This window comes from Coccinella septempunctata, chromosome 2, assembly GCF_907165205.1.
Source record: "Coccinella septempunctata chromosome 2, icCocSept1.1, whole genome shotgun sequence".
Lineage (NCBI taxonomy): Eukaryota > Metazoa > Arthropoda > Insecta > Coleoptera > Coccinellidae > Coccinella > Coccinella septempunctata.
The window spans coordinates 43,279,679-43,295,767 of NC_058190.1; the positions used below are offsets into that span (position 1 = coordinate 43,279,679).

General features: G+C 36.2%; 1 protein-coding gene across 2 annotated transcripts in view; it reads right to left on the reverse strand.

Annotated features, from left to right (window-relative positions):
• The window catches only part of LOC123306258, a 265,491-nt gene that overhangs the window by 110,722 nt on the left and 138,680 nt on the right, over positions 1 to 16,089 (reverse strand). For both annotated transcript variants that reach the window (XM_044888158.1, XM_044888159.1), the window contains exon 3: positions 6,886 to 7,144. In XM_044888158.1, coding sequence (XP_044744093.1) covers positions 6,886 to 7,144 — 259 coding nt within the window. The remainder of the gene's footprint in view (positions 1 to 6,885; positions 7,145 to 16,089) is intronic.

Genomic DNA, 16,089 nt, shown 5'->3' on the forward strand with positions numbered 1-16,089 from the left:
GATATATCTGGTGATGCGGAGCTTGTCAGCCGAGAGGGAGTCTGATATGGAAAATTTTCAATTTGATAAGGAAACGTCAGGTATTATACAGGGTGAGTCTTTGACTCGTACAAATATTCTAACAGTCGATTCTTGAGGTCAGAAGAAACACTTTTTTGCCCTACCATTTTTTCCGAATCGGTTCGGTTTAAAAGATACAGGCTGTTGAAAAACCATAAAAACTGTTATTTTTAGTTCTCTCACAAACGGTCCCATCGTATGAAATGAATTTCGGAATATAGTTTTTCATTTATTTCATGAATCTTTCTGGAACACAAGATGTCACCCACGTCTTCCAGTTTTCTCATTATGATCATTGCGTAGGTACTATAAAAATACTAAAAATTCAATGAATCCAACTCTTGAAACTAAGTTAGACGCTATCTAATGAATATTTGAACGTTTTATAAAATAAAAGTGTTCTTCATACTTTCTCGTAACGTACGCCGTTTTCGAGAAATTTGGTGTTCAAAAATTCAAAAGTACCTATCTGTGAAATTTGAAAAATTGGATACTTTGGCTGAATGCCACTCTGTTTATTGGATCCACAGATGTGTAGTGTCACAGATTTAGCTAGTTATTCTGAATATGAAGGTAATTTTGTTTTTCCAGGGATGGCATAGCTCATAATAAAAACTTAAAATGGATATATCTTTTTGTCAGGGCCGACTCGGAAATAATAGTATGAAAAAAAAAGTGTTTGTTTTGACCTCAAGAATCTACTGTTAAAATATTTGTACGAGTTGAAGACTCACCCTGTACATGCACTAAACTACCTATTTTTCGGTCAAGGTCTTGGCACGTTTTTAAAAAATTTCAAATCCAGTATATACGTGCAGGTTTTAACAAGATGCAAAAAAATAACCCTAGAGGAAACGATCAAAACGCGTCAGAGAAACGAAAACAACGTTTTATTTAGAAATAACAACAGATGTGACTTGAACTAAAAAGGACGCTGGGTGAGAAACGAACTCATCTCGAGCGCTAACATGAGGAAGCAAATCGAGATATCTCAAATCGTAGGGTAGGCAGATCGCTGTTTGTCGGGCACAACTATGGGATATTAGTAGAAAAAGATTAAATAAGAGGCGAATCTAATTTTTATCGTAATCTGAACGAAATATGACTGATATTTAAGCTCCATTGATATATTTATTTATGGTGCCAAGTCACGTATAATGGTACCTGAACGAGCGGTCGCTCCGAAAGTTTCTATAGGGGGCGCTTTCGTCTCTCGGTCTTTGTATATTTGAGATGAGCGTATATTGTCTACATAAATTTGTAGCAATTGTAACTGACTTGTCCCATATCTACATAAGTGTATGTCTGAAGGGATTAATAAATTATTATTCTTATTAATATTATATATATACTTATGTACTCGAATTGTTGAGTTTTTATAAAATTGATTGAGAGCTATGTAATGTTCAGAATTTCTATAGGCAATTTTGCAGAGGTGAGACACAAGGGAGATTTCACATCTTTGCTGACCGAGATTTTTGGGGCCGCCACTGGTTTGCGGTTAAGGGGTTGATGGAAAACACCTTTTGGTTGAATTCTCAAAGAAAACACTCCATTGTTTTGCCAGAAAATGAGGGTGATGTAGAATCAATCGACGGGTTTCAGAGTTTTCATTTAGAGTTATGAAATATGCAAAATACTAAGCAACTTTTTGATGCACGTGGTGGTGAATGTAACTATAAGTATAAAAAATATTCAGATTTTCGATTTCAGTAAAATTTTCACTGTTTCAAATATTCTATTATACTGTTATTGCGAATACATCATTTTTTTGGTAATCTTATGAATCTTACCTGAAAAACTTCACATTTTTCAAAAGAAAATTTGGTATTTCTCAAGAAAAGAAATAAATTAACCAAATGTCCAACTCTCTGAAAAAAGCTTGTGAATTCTTGCTCGAAATGATGAAATAGCTCAATAAACTTTACATCTACAACATCTCAGCTTCAAACAAAAGGCTCTCGAAGCAAGGCTTTCAGCCCGAATGGTAAATCGGTAATGACGTAACTCATTACTTATTTTGTTTGAACATTTATCATTTTCATTCGAAGAAGAAGAGAATAAGAGAAATGATTCAGTAAAAAATACGTGAACTGGTCTAACAGAAAAATAACCTGATCATTTATGCCGAGAAGCTTCTGACAGATTATTGCTAACGGTCCCAAATAATGACCGATAGCTTTCGATCACAGAAATAATACCCAAAACTACCCATATTTCCCCCTCAACGATCCGATTAGCCGTGGCAATTAAAACGTCATGTCGAATCGGTTTTAATGGACGCGCGTCCGTTCTACATAATATTTCAAATTTGGATCGAATAATAAAGTAGTCTACCGTAAAAACTTTGTGACAAATGACAGTCGTAAAAAGCGATTTCGAGCGACGGACCTCATATATAGACGGCAATTTCCAGAGAGCGTTTACTTAAAAAATGGAATTCGTGCTGGCGATTTATGCGATTTGGTCCAGAGAGGATCGGCGTTATAGCCTGTGCGATCAGGTTTCGCTTTAGCTGTTTCGATTCATGCCCGATCGCGCGTGATTTCAACTTTGGCGCATGCAGTCCTTTGAAGTGTAGATTGGACGTTGGATTTTGTGCTCTCTTCGACGAATCGATAGTTTTTGCAGTATGGAATGTTCATTACTATCTTCTAATGTGAAAAGGCACATCTAGTACTCATTGGATTTGTGTGAAAATCCTGCAAAGTGCATAGGCATTTGGTTTCAGTTTCCAGCTGCAAGGGTAGGTTTAGGTTGTACAAAAATTGTCCCAAATTTGATGTCCAGTAGAGTCATTCGGGGCAACTGTGCGCACTTTTGCCTTTCAAGCCATACCTTTTTCAACTGTTGAAGCTAGGAAAATTGAAACATATTCATAAGATAGAGAATTTTCTTCTCTATAGAAAAACATCAAAAAGCAAACAAACAAAAACGTTTTCTTTCCGCAAACAAGAATTTAATAGAGAAAGTCGGAGTGCGTTCACATGCCCCGTATTGCGGGTAAGTGTGCGCACCCTCACGGGGTAAGTGAACGCTTAGTGAACCACACAATCAAAACAAATTTCAAAATAATGTCATCAAAATGTTTCAATATTAAAGAAATGCTGTTTATTGTCAATACAGAAGCGCCTTTTTATAAGCACTGCATTATTGTTCGTGCCACAATTCCTGGTGAACACAACACTTGATACATTCCCCTGTCGGTGGCTCTTCAAATTTTTTCGAACAAATAGGACAATATTGATCGAGTCTTAACCAAGAAAAACAACAATGTCATAATTTATTCCTCACTGAACTAATGCCCATATAATGAATCTATGCGCACACTTACCCGCGCACACTTTCCCCAGTAAGCCAAAATTTGAATTGACGTTCTTATAGAGTTGAGCAGCTAAGATAACCCAAAATTTTTTATTATATATTTAGATTAATAAGCCCATGATCGAACAAAATATTGTTTAACACTGTCGGATTCGGAACTTGGACCTGGCAGAATTTGCAGAGATGCTGAAAATTAGCAAGAAAACTAGTGAATTTGATTGATTGCAAATAAAAAGTTAACGAAACGTCGCACGGCGCACTCCTATGAAAAACTAATCTGGGGATTCTGCGCCCTTGCTTCACCCAAATGAACCCCTCTTTCATACATTGCATAGTCGAGATATACGCACTGCGCACACTTACCCACTGCGCTCAGTTACCCCGAATGACTCATTGGATTTGTGTGAAAATCCTGCAAAGTGCATAGGCATTTGGTTCCAGTTTCCAGCTGCAAGGGTAGGTTTAGGTTGTACAAAAATTGTCCCAAATTCGATATCCAGTAAGGGAATCTCGGAAACTAAAACAGCTGGGGCAAAACCGATGACATGATTTTTTTCAGAGAAAAGAAGAATGGTGAAAACTGTAGCCTCTTAAGATCCTTCGTTTTTGAGTTATTAGCAAAAATGGACATTTTGACTATTTCGAAAAGTTCTCATAACTTTTTTTCTTTGAAGTTATAGGTCTGAAACTTCAACCCTGTATAGGCAATTTTATACTTCGAATCTACTGACAAACGCTTTTTCCAATTCAAAAATAACAAATTCAATAAAAGTTTGCATGAAAAACAGAAGTGTCTGTAGAAGGTTCAAGTTTCAGATTTGTAATTTCAAAGACAAAAGAGTTGTGAGAACATTTCAAAATCATCGAAATCTGATCTTCTATCAAAAACTCAGAAAGAATGTATCGTAGTTTTCACCATTTTTTGTTTCTGTAAAAAAAAGCTCGAAAAAGTGTCATCGATTCTACTCTAGCTATTCTAGTTTGTGAGATCCCTCCACTGTATATCCAATTTGGGACATCCTGTGCATTCTAGGTCAAAAAATTGGACGAAAAGTACATGATTCATTCATTCATTACTGTATCTCGTTGCCGGGAATGAATCTACAAAAAGACGAAAAAAGGGAAAAAACAAAAAAAAAAGGCAAAAAAAAGTGCGAACAGACTTATAATTTTTCAGGGCTAATTGCGACTGTGTGCTCTCCTGTGACTGTAGAGACCCAACCGTGACCTACATATCCTACCACTCTCCGGGCATGGATAGTCACCAACCAGATCTGGCCGCCGCTGTATTCTTATCGAGTCTCCATTATAACTGTGGACCAAAGACCTCCACTGTGATCTGTCTAAAGCTAGTTGTTCCCAGTTATAATTGGCACTAACTGATTTTAGAAATTGATGTAGTGTACCGCTTATACTGGCCTCCTGGTTTCCGGGCTCACTCAGTGAATTCGCCATATAGAGCTATTTTGGGAAGTCTTGTGTCTTGCATCCTCAGAATGTGGCCGCTCCATCTGAGTCTGGCCCTCGTTACTTGAGTCTCAATTGTTGTACAACTCGCGCGCTTCAAGACATCTGCATTCGAAACTTTGTGGAACCATCTGATGTGCATTATCTGTCTTAGATGACGTTGTTGCGTTTGTTCAAGCTGAACCGATATTGGGAAAGACTCTTTTTTCGAAATACGACCTTGAAGCAAATATTGAAGATACCCAATAAACACAAAAACGTTGGGAATAAAGGGCTAAAGGCTGTGAGGAAATAATTTTCATACTAGTTTAACAGCAATAAACTACGTTGTTGAGATACGAATTCTAGACTGTACAATAATGTTTCTTAAGTTTAAGTCGGCTAATTTTACTAACCATCAATCCATTCAAATCTTTCATTCATCCTGGTATTGTCATCTGTTGACATTAATCTAATTATTCATCAATTTCAGTTCCTATTTATACTTTTTAGGCAACATAAATAACCACATCAAGCCAGAACTCGAACCCAGGGCTCCAGCAGTGCTAGTCAGATACACTGACTACCGAGCCAGCTACAATGTTTCTGAATGAAGGGGTTTTTCTATTGTATAACTCAACTACAAAACTATTAGATAGAGTATACTTCAGAAAAATGATTCGGTTAGTTCGTAAGGCGTTGTGAAAACACGATAATGGAAAGTTTCTTATTGGTCTTATTGTAATAAAGTACAAAATAATAGATATAGAAAATAATATCAAAATAATATAGAACCATAAGAGATAAATAATACCGAAGAGAAAATAAAAGAATACAACGTCACATAAGTGAACAGACGCAGTTACGAACAATTCAAATATAACAAACAAATTTCAAAAGACAAAAATCATACTGACAACTGCGAACGATATTTTCACAATATTCCCTATTTGGGATGACCATAATGATTATCATAGCTAGGTACTTGGCATTTAACGTTGAAGGAATGAAATTTTTTAAGTCATGTTGTATGTTTTTCACTGTAATCTGTGAGCTGCATATTTCACTCCATGTTCCTTCAAGGAATGTACAATTTTCGACAAAAAACCTCTTTATTTTTGTCTCATAGGGTGATACCCTATATACTATGTATTAGATTCATTGATCTCGACCTAAAGACTTTTTATTTTTATATTCTCTTATCACTTCGATTACTCTTTTACTTTCAATTATCAGAAGTTTCACTGGCAGAGTGAACTCACCACAATGTCTTCGAATTATATTCTGTTTTTTTTAAATCTTGCTGTCTTTTTAATTCTGTTTCATTTTAGATTTGAATTAATGTTCTTATTGTCATGCACGTGCATACAGCGCCATCAACAATTCCAGGTCTCTTTTGTATTCCGTTTCAGTTACATGAATTCGAATAGCATTAAGCACTAATTACACTAATTTTTGATCTCCACCGCTGGGAATTCACGGAATGCTCAAACCACTCTAAGGCCTATATGTGTAGTTTCTATGGCTCTGCGAACCAGAAAATACTAGGAATTGTCTCTAATTCCCCACCATTCAACCTAATATTCGGACGAAATTTGCATGCAACATTTCCACTTTGACTAAATTATACGTCAAGAGCTCGAATGGAGGACTGGAGTATTATTACAGACAGTTCATTTGGGATCGCTACATCATTCACATTTGGAATTGAAGCTTGGGAATTGAATTCTGACTGTGAAGGCTTTCTTCTTTCCCGATTTGCATATTAATCAACAGCCGAATATGCATGCTCGCTGATAGGTGTAATATGAATTCATTCGTTTGTAGTCTGTCAGTATGCTCTGTGTTGCTCGCAGACTCGCGAAGGGTGTTTATTTTTGGAATGAACTTTCTCGACGCTGAGAAAATAGGGTGAATTCGATACACAGCTAAATTAAAATACAACAACAAGAAAATATACAAGGGAGTAAAGGGTGTAAGCCTCGTCTATATTTTGACAGTTCAAACACACAGAGTTGGGCACATACTGTGGTATTTTGCAAAACTTTCACTTACCAGAATTAGCGTTTCCCGTTCCCAGTAGCACATCTATGCTTCCATCAGACAAAATGTCCGTATCTTGATATGAAATGGAAAAAGTTGCGTCGTCCTGTAGCCTAGCCAACATGGCAGCCAGGCTGCCCCTGTCCAAGTCATCAGGCTCCTTCAGTTGTAGTGTGACATTTCCATCAGCAGCTGTACTGTACATAAAAACTGCATGACCTCCCGCGTAAGGTTGGAGTGGTAAACGGACACTGGTCAACTCATGATTGGTCTGAAAGAAAGAATCATTGAAATTCGTCCAGTAGACCTTTGTTCGAAATGGAATTTCGAAGTTTAGGTACAGATACTTGAGATTTGGTTTTCGCACTTTTGCAGGGAAGTAGGAATTATGATATAGGTATAAATACAGAGTATCTGTAAACAAATACGAAGGACTTAGAGAGATGATTCCTCTATGAAAATAAGCAGGGGTAGTTCCTATAAAAATTTTGCGAAATCGACCACCTTTCCAAGATACAGCTTTTGGAAGGGCCATAAAACGATACATAATATGAAGCACTAAGTAGATGTTACTCACACAATTTTTTCAGATCTCATAAATTTATTTTTAGGTGTTGAAAATAACAACCCCTTGTAGTTTTCCTTCAAAAATTGTTTTCGTGGGATAAATTCTCTTATGGTTTCCCATTCAATTCTGGGGAAAAAAAGTCTCTTGCAAAATTTCGATACAGTTGATACTTTTCTCGGAATAAATAAAAACTTGCAAGCAGTTATGATCACTGTTCATTCTATTTCATCGTATAAGTGATCCATAGAATGACTACCTCCCGCTAAAATACATGCATCAACTCTCTGCCTCTTAGAGTAGTATACTGCTTGTAAGTTTTTACTTTTTCCGAGAAAAGTATCGACTGTATCGAAATTCTGCAACGGACTTTTTTCCTCCAGAATTGAATGAGAAACCGTGAGAGAATATTATTTTTCGAAAATTTATCCCACGAAAACAATTTTTGAAGGAAAACTATAATGGGTTGTTATTTTCAACTCCTAATAATAAAGTTATGAGATATGAAAAAATTTTGTCAGTATAACATCTACTTGGTGCTTCATATTATGTATCGTTTTATGGTCCAGTGTTTTTTAGAACTCGTAAAAAAAATTGAAAACTATTAACTCGTCATCGCCTTCCAAAGGCTGTATCTTGAAAAGGAAGTCAATTTCGAAAAAAATGTATAGGAACTACCCCTGCTTATTTTCATCGGGGAATAATCTTTCTAAGTCCTTCGCATTTGTTTACAGACACCCTGTATAATTTATACAATGGGCAAGTTTCCTAAAACTCCAAAACCGAATTTGAGATTATTTATGGAAAGCCTTTTCTACTAGTTATCCAACACGTAAAAGATTCGCTTCAAAATTCAGACATTTCAGAAATACACCCTTCGAAACTTCGACTATGTGAAAGCTTGTGACGTAGAATGCCTTTATTGAAGTATAGTAATTTTTGTTAATTCGACAACACTGGAACCGATCAAGAAGATATCCACAGATTACAAAAAATTGTTTCTGTAATCTGTGTCTTTACCTTCTTAAAACCGATGACATTTTGTGTTATTGTATGTTTTTCTTGTCAAATGAGAATAATGTGATCATCAAACTTGATATTTATTACATCTATGGTGATCAGAAAACTTTCATGACCATTACTGACACAAATGGGCGTTGCCGGATTGTAAAAATGACGTAGAATGTTCACAAGAGCACTTCTGAAATCAGAATTTTCGTAATCGAATACAGACAAAATGCAATATGTTAAAATTCGAAAAAAATATATTTCGAGATATTTGAGTTATAAGGATTTTTATGACATATATTTTGAAATTTAGGAAAATACCCCATTCAGTTATCGATACGAAAAAAGAATTATGTTTTTGGAGTATTAAATTTATTTTAATTCAAGCATGGATAATTCTTCTTGAGAGAAGAAAAAGATTATTTGGTCATATTTATTGGAAATAACGAACATTTTTGGAGTAAAAAGCAGCCCTTCTGAATAAGAAATATGATCTACTAAAATCGTTGAAAGAAATAAAAAACAAAAACTGAAAAAAGTTTACGATGAACTAGTTCAACGATGAAACTGAGGTATTTTTTACAATTCCATCTGTTTCTTTCGGTTGCCTCAAAACCAACCAAAAGTCACAGATACAAAATAATGAGAAAATATGCTTCAAGGCATATAAATTTTCCAAGTATTCACAAGGTTGGAAAAGTTCCCCAATTCGTCCATTTCAAATCTTATGACGAATAAGGACATTCTGTATCTTTATTCCCTGGAAAATATTCCGCTCAAAAGTCCATTAACCGTATTTTATGGGATTCAACGTCTGCGGATAGAACAGAGAATCCCCGTATGCACAGATCAGAAATAATTTTCCAGCCATCCACTTGTTGGACGTATCCAGAGCGTCACGGGGATGACGTTGATTAGATCTACCCATTGTGGCTCACAAGAATATTGCATTTTAATTTTATAAGGCTTCAATACCACGAGAGTGGCCATTGTTTTTCGAGAGTGTACGTGGTGGCTTTTCAACGCCGCCTTTGATGAGATTCCTGACAGAGATGGGACGCCCTTCAGCTGAATAGCCACCTAAGGCCTAAATATTGAATTGGTTGGTGGCCGGAAGACCATTACGTCCTCATCTACATTGAAGGTGTTCTTTCAACGTTGAAAGTGTCTTAATTATCCCCGTTTTTTCCCGTCCATTTCCCAACAGATTTGCCAGAAAATGTTTGGGGAGAGCTTGATTCGAGTAGCTACTAATGAGAATTTATGCTTATTACTGTATGTTCAGTAGAAGATTCTTTATTTTTAATGTTTTATCATATTTATCATATCTATATCATACAGTGTGTTGTGTTTCATTGTTTTCAGCCAAATTTTGCATACAGGGTGACAATTTGAAAACTTGCCAGGACAATTATGTCGCGACAAGGATGTTTTCAGAGGAAATGCCGGAACAGGTCAATTTTTATTGAAAAGCGAACATATTTTGAGAAGAATGTTATCCGAAATCTCCTCAACCCTAGGTGTAAGGGCTATCACCCCTTAATTCTTAAAAGGGAATAGGGGGTGAGATTGACCTTAATTGAAAGATCACATGAGTACTATGGTTTGCAAAATTTTATTGATTCCTTGAAGTAGTTACAGGAGGTGACAATTTGAAAAATTGCCAGGCCAATTATGTCTCGATAAGGATGTTTTCAAATAAAAAGCCGAAACAGGTCCATTTTTAAAGGAAGAGGGACACATTTTGAGCAGAATTGTAAGCATAAATCTCCTCAAACCCAGGTGTAGGGGCTATCACTCCTAAATTCCTCATAGGGACTAGAGGGTGAGCTAAACCTCAATTGGAAGACAATATGTCCCTCTAAATAATACTACTGAGGTATAGCTCACCCTCTATTCCCTATTAAGAATTTAGGGGTGGGAACCCTTACACCTATGATTGAGGAGATTTCGGCTTACAATTCTGCTAGAAACATGTACCCCTCCGAATAAAAATTGACCGGTTCCGGCATTTTCTCTGAGAACATCATTGTCGAGACATAATTGGCCTGGCAAGTTTTCAAATTGTCAGCCCCTGTAACTACTTCAAGGACTCAATAAAAATTTACAAACCATAGTATTCATGTAGAGGGTCAAGTGATCTTTCAATTGAGGTGAAGCTCACCCCTCTTCCCTATGGAGAATTTAGGGGTGATAGCTCCTACACCTAGGGTTGAGGAGATTTCGGCTTACAATTCTGCTCAAAATGTCCCCCTACGAATGGAAAATGACCTGTTCCGGCATTTTCTCTGAAAACATCCTTGTCGTGAAATAATTGGACTGGCAAGTTTTCAAATTGTCACCCTGTATGAATAGTGGTCCGCAACTGCTCAATGACACGTGTTTCGCTATCACAGTAGCATCTTCAGGGGGTGAAGTTTGGCTTTTACTTTCACGACACTTTCTTTTGTACACTGATTTTCAAATTCGTCAATTCACAGCATCAACGGGCACCAGATAACTAGATCAACTTCAATATTTCGATGTTTATTATCTGAATAGTCAAAAATTGCAATACTTAGTGCGTTACTTTTCAGCATCCTCAAGGGCTCAAGTAAAGCTCGAATAATAAGAACATTTAAGGAGAAGACAAACTAAAAATCCAACCTCCACTTGAACTAAATCAAATTCATAGATGGTTCCTCAGAAAAACTGTAAAATCTTTCAAAAAAAACTCCGAATGAAGTGTGAATGGGAAGAAAAAACCTTCTTGGTTTCAAACATAGCAACACCTGAAGACGGTTGGCAACTGCAAGCTGAAACGTTGGACAGAATAAGCCAAACTATTAGTCGAATGAATTCTACTACGTATTTTCGGTTTACTGCATTTCAAAACACAATCTTCACAATAGTGTACTGATTTTTAGGGAAATTGAAATAAATTTATGGTAGAAATAACGTCCTGTTTTCAGGAAAATTAATCGGAAAAATGAAATTTTATCGAAAGCACCATTCACAAAACGGTTACATGAAATATTTGCCCATACCAAAATAAATCTTTCATCAAAACCTAGGTTGCTTATACGTTAGTATCTTTATAGCTTTAGATATTGAAATTGTAGGTGCGGATAAATGAATCATTACCTACGTGTTCGATCTACAACATTCGTTATTAATTGTTTTTGAAAGGGATTCAGTGTGATTCTACAGTCCATTTCACCCTTCACGTCATGATTAGTGTTACAAAGGTCTCTTCCCAATCATTGATTTCGTCCATTATTACAATGAAATATGTCAGAGTCATATTGCATGGAAGTAATTATTATTGTTACAGTTCACAACCCATGCAGGATCATATTGTACTATACATCAACAATATATTGTCATACCAGAAATTTACTTCTTTATGTCCACAGGCAAACGCGTTTTATATTGATTTTTAATTTGAATTTTAATATTCTGTTTATTACAAAACCTAAATTTCGAGGCCCCTTTCCGTAATAAATGGAAATGCATGATAGGTCCATGAACAACAAATAACAGGAAAAATCATAATGTCTCAACAAAAATGACTGAATAATATCAATATCGGGTTCCATCGAAACACTTTTATGTTTCCAAATTAACGCTTCCTCTTATTCTTTTCTTAGCCAAGTTAACTAGCATTCAATTCATCAAAAGTGCTGTGATCACAACTGTGCTCTGAAAAAGCATAATCTATATCTTTCATATCGACAATCAGAACAAAAAACAGATGATGATTTTAATCTTCGAGATTATCACAAAGTAACACAGTTTTCAAAACTCCGAACCGAATAAGTTTGGCCAAACTTCTCTTGTTGAAATAATGCAGAATCATCTGCGTTTCTTTGCAATCGGTAAAATGGAATAACGGTCGTCTCAAGTTTTTCGCTTTTGTTTCTTCCCTTCAATTCAGGGGGCCGGAGTTTGTTTGACGGATGATGGGATGTGGATATGGAAAATATTAGCATGTTTATGAGAAAAGTTATTTCATTTTATTCCTTCTGAAATCTAACTGATATCAGGAAAACATACATAAATATTTACCTGAGGAGGTCGAATATTGATAATATTACAGGAGAAATAGAAGCTAGGGTAGGGTTGGCCAGCAAAGTCGATTAACTGTAATTCATCATACAAGTCCGTACGTCTTTTTTTGTAAGCAAAAAAGGAAGCCCTGAGATCCATTTATCTTCTTTTGAAGACTTGCATATTGTAACCAGCTACAAACAAATTGAAGGGAAGTGTGTTCAACAATTTGTTGGCTCCTCAAAAGTAAGAAAGCTGAAATAGCAGTTGAGTGGAAGTGTATGAAGTGTCATAGTGGCTGGAAGGATAATTTTTTCAATGTTCTAGACTCCCTAGAGTCTAGAAAAAATTGTAGGAATTGCTTTAGTAACTCAAAACATAAGAGCTGTATTCCAGTCATTAATGTCTTATTATCAAAATGATAAGATCTTTTTTTAGTGACCATATGCAAGTTGTAACTATAAAACAAGAAGACCAAACATCATTTTCTGATTCAAACCAACTGAAATTGGAGTTCCTCAAGGGGGCATCATAGGTCCACTGCTTTTTATCGATGATGATGACGATGATAGTGATGATACTAGTGTCTTCATTAGCTCATACGGAATTTCAATAGGAAATCACGGAGTGGTTCAATAGAAATAGACTTTCCTTGAACGCAGATGGAAGCAGAATTATTAAAGACCACGCACCCTTGCTTGGAAAATCTGTAGATATTGAAACTTACTGGATATGATTTACCATGAAAAAGCGAAGCAAAGTTTCTTGGAATTCATCTAGACGAAAACCTAGATTTGCATCACCACATTTCCAAACTGTCTGTTACTCTTCGAGTCTTTGACTCGAACTGAACGATTTACGAATCTAATTTGCAGACAGCGATCTCGTGAACGCTATCTTCCAATGATATCATTCTTTAGTTCTTCCTCTCAAAAGTTAGTTCTTACTCTCAAACCCACCATATAAGAACTTGCGAATATGCAGTTACAGTAACCTTCAATGTTGCTGGAATATTTGTCGCAGTATGTAGGGTTATTTCAGATTGTGTACCTTTAAGCTCAACTAATGATTGAGTTATGGAAATATGAATATTTTATCAATGTATATAATAATTCATTCGCACTTTTCGTAGAGTAATTTTCAGTGTGATTCACTTCAGCGTACACCCGATGTATTTTTTGTTCGGTGAAGTTTTAAATACTGCCAATTTCTAAAATTTGCTCCCAAACAACAGTTCTGTACTCTACAAATGTGTCATAGATTGACCAAGGATTCTTCTTCCCTATGTATTTGATCCGATCGACGATAAAGAACTAGTGAAATATTCCAGCATGTCCAGAATAGCTTGGATAGAACGTGAAGGATGTGCGAAATTTGTTTCAATGGAACATCTGGAGGATGAAAGCAAAATATACCACACATGTTTCATTACACCTATTTTCTCACACCTTTCACGAACTTCATCAACGAAAAAGGTGGGAAAATGAAATTCTTTGTCCTCATTAACCGCACATCGATATTGATTTATCTTGGGGCATCTGGCTAGCTCACAAGGATATCTCCTCAAATTTTAACAATCCTACTGAACTATGATGGTGATTTCTCTTCGATATATTGAACCTAAAGAGCATATCTATTTGTAGAAATCAAATTGAGTACAAAATAGTAATCTGAAAAGAAAATTTTTACATCCATCTGAAAAGTAGAATTTAAAACGAAAACGTTCTCGAATTAGGACCCAATTCATTATTTTTAACCTTCACAAAACTCCCCAATGGACATGACACGTATACTGTCGTTTTAAGCGGAATGCATAATTTCAAATAATCGCCACAATGTACCACAGACGGCAGTTTTTCCACAAAATACAACATGTCAGTAGCAGAGACCCCCAATTATGTAGGAAGTAACGTATTTGCCGTGATACGAACACACGTCCGCTGCCTGGGCTCAAAGGCTTTCCTTTTGTGTCACAATTCCTGGACTTTTCCTAACTTTTTATTCGCCCTGGGTAATAAGTTTACTGCGTCCAGAGAGGAAACATGTTTTCTGGATATGAACGTTCTATTCGGTTCGGAGTTCTGTTCGGTAGATATATTGAGGTTATTTCTTCTTTTTAGGAGTTCAAGCGTTGGATATGCAGTCTCTCCAGAAGTTTCAGGACCACGGTGAACTTTTGTGGGATGTGCTGGTCCTCCAAATTTTTTTTCCTCGAGGAAGCCTCTGGGGAATATTCGTGCTTATGATGGCCAACTTTCTTCGACACCGATTTCAATGGTTCATAGTTTGAGTCAAAGATATCGATGATGGAGCATGAGGTAAATGGTTGGAGGACACGATACTTGAATTTGATTTTAATTTGTGGGAAAGACTCTTTCTGATTTGTAATCAGGCACGAAAAAAATTCCAACCATTTCTTCTGATGCATGTACGAGGGAATATTGAAAAATTCTCAGCCTACTATAGAATCAAACAAAATTTCAATGTCAAAATATTTTATTACTCCTGCAACGTCTCTAGACCCTAAAAAAAAATGTTTCTTCTTGCTCTGCAAGCCAGACCTTCACAGCTTTCATTACCTACCCATTGGAAGGGAATTTACGACTTTTTAAACTTTTTTTCAGTTGAGGAAAGACATGATAGTCGGATGGAACCAAATCTGGTGAATAAAGGGGGTGTTCTAGTAATTCAAACCCTAAATCACGAATTTTTTGCATGGCAATATGAGGTTTATGTCTAGGGGCGTTGTCCTGCAAAAAAACACCTTTGGATAGCTTTTCGCGTCTTTTCTCTTTAATTTTTTCCCGTAGAGTGGTCAATAATGTCGAATAGTAATCTCCGGTTATTGTTCTACCCTTATCCAAAAACCCAATCATTATTTTTCCATGGCAATCCCAAAAACTTGAAGCAAGAACTTTTCCAGCAGATTTTTGGACACGGAACTTCTTAGGTCTTGGACAACCAGAGGTCTTGTCGCCATTCCATCGATTGTTGCTTTGATTCTGGGTGGTAGAAATGTACCAAAGTCTCATCCATAGTAACAATTCGGTTTAAGAAGTCTACATCGTTTTTAAATCGAGCACAGAACGAAAGCGATGCTTCTATCCTTTCACGCTTTTGGTAAACATTCAAACATTTAAGGATCCATTTTGCAGCATTTTTTCTCATGTCCAAATTGACGTGAACTAGTTTGCAATCCAATTTTCAACAGTCGCATACGAAGGATATTGATCACCAAGGGTATTAAGCATAACTTCGTAGTCCTGCTCACCTCTTAACCCTTTTAAATACAGATACTTGATGATGGCTCGATACTCCAATTTTTCGATTTTCACAATTTCGGTGGACATTTTCTTTCGTATAATTTATTGCGTAACTCTGATTTACTTTTTTCACCTCAAACTTCACACTGAGACTTCTAACGAGTTATTGATCGTTGCTAAGGTAACGCAATATTTTTTTATGCATGAAACTGGTCTAGGCTAACTAGATATCAATACATCTACTAGAGTCACCTGTAGACTGCTACCATAAATCAATTTTTCTGGAAGTTTCATCAGATCACAGGCTCAAAACCCAGAAATTTCGAATATTCATATAGAATTAAGCCGTGC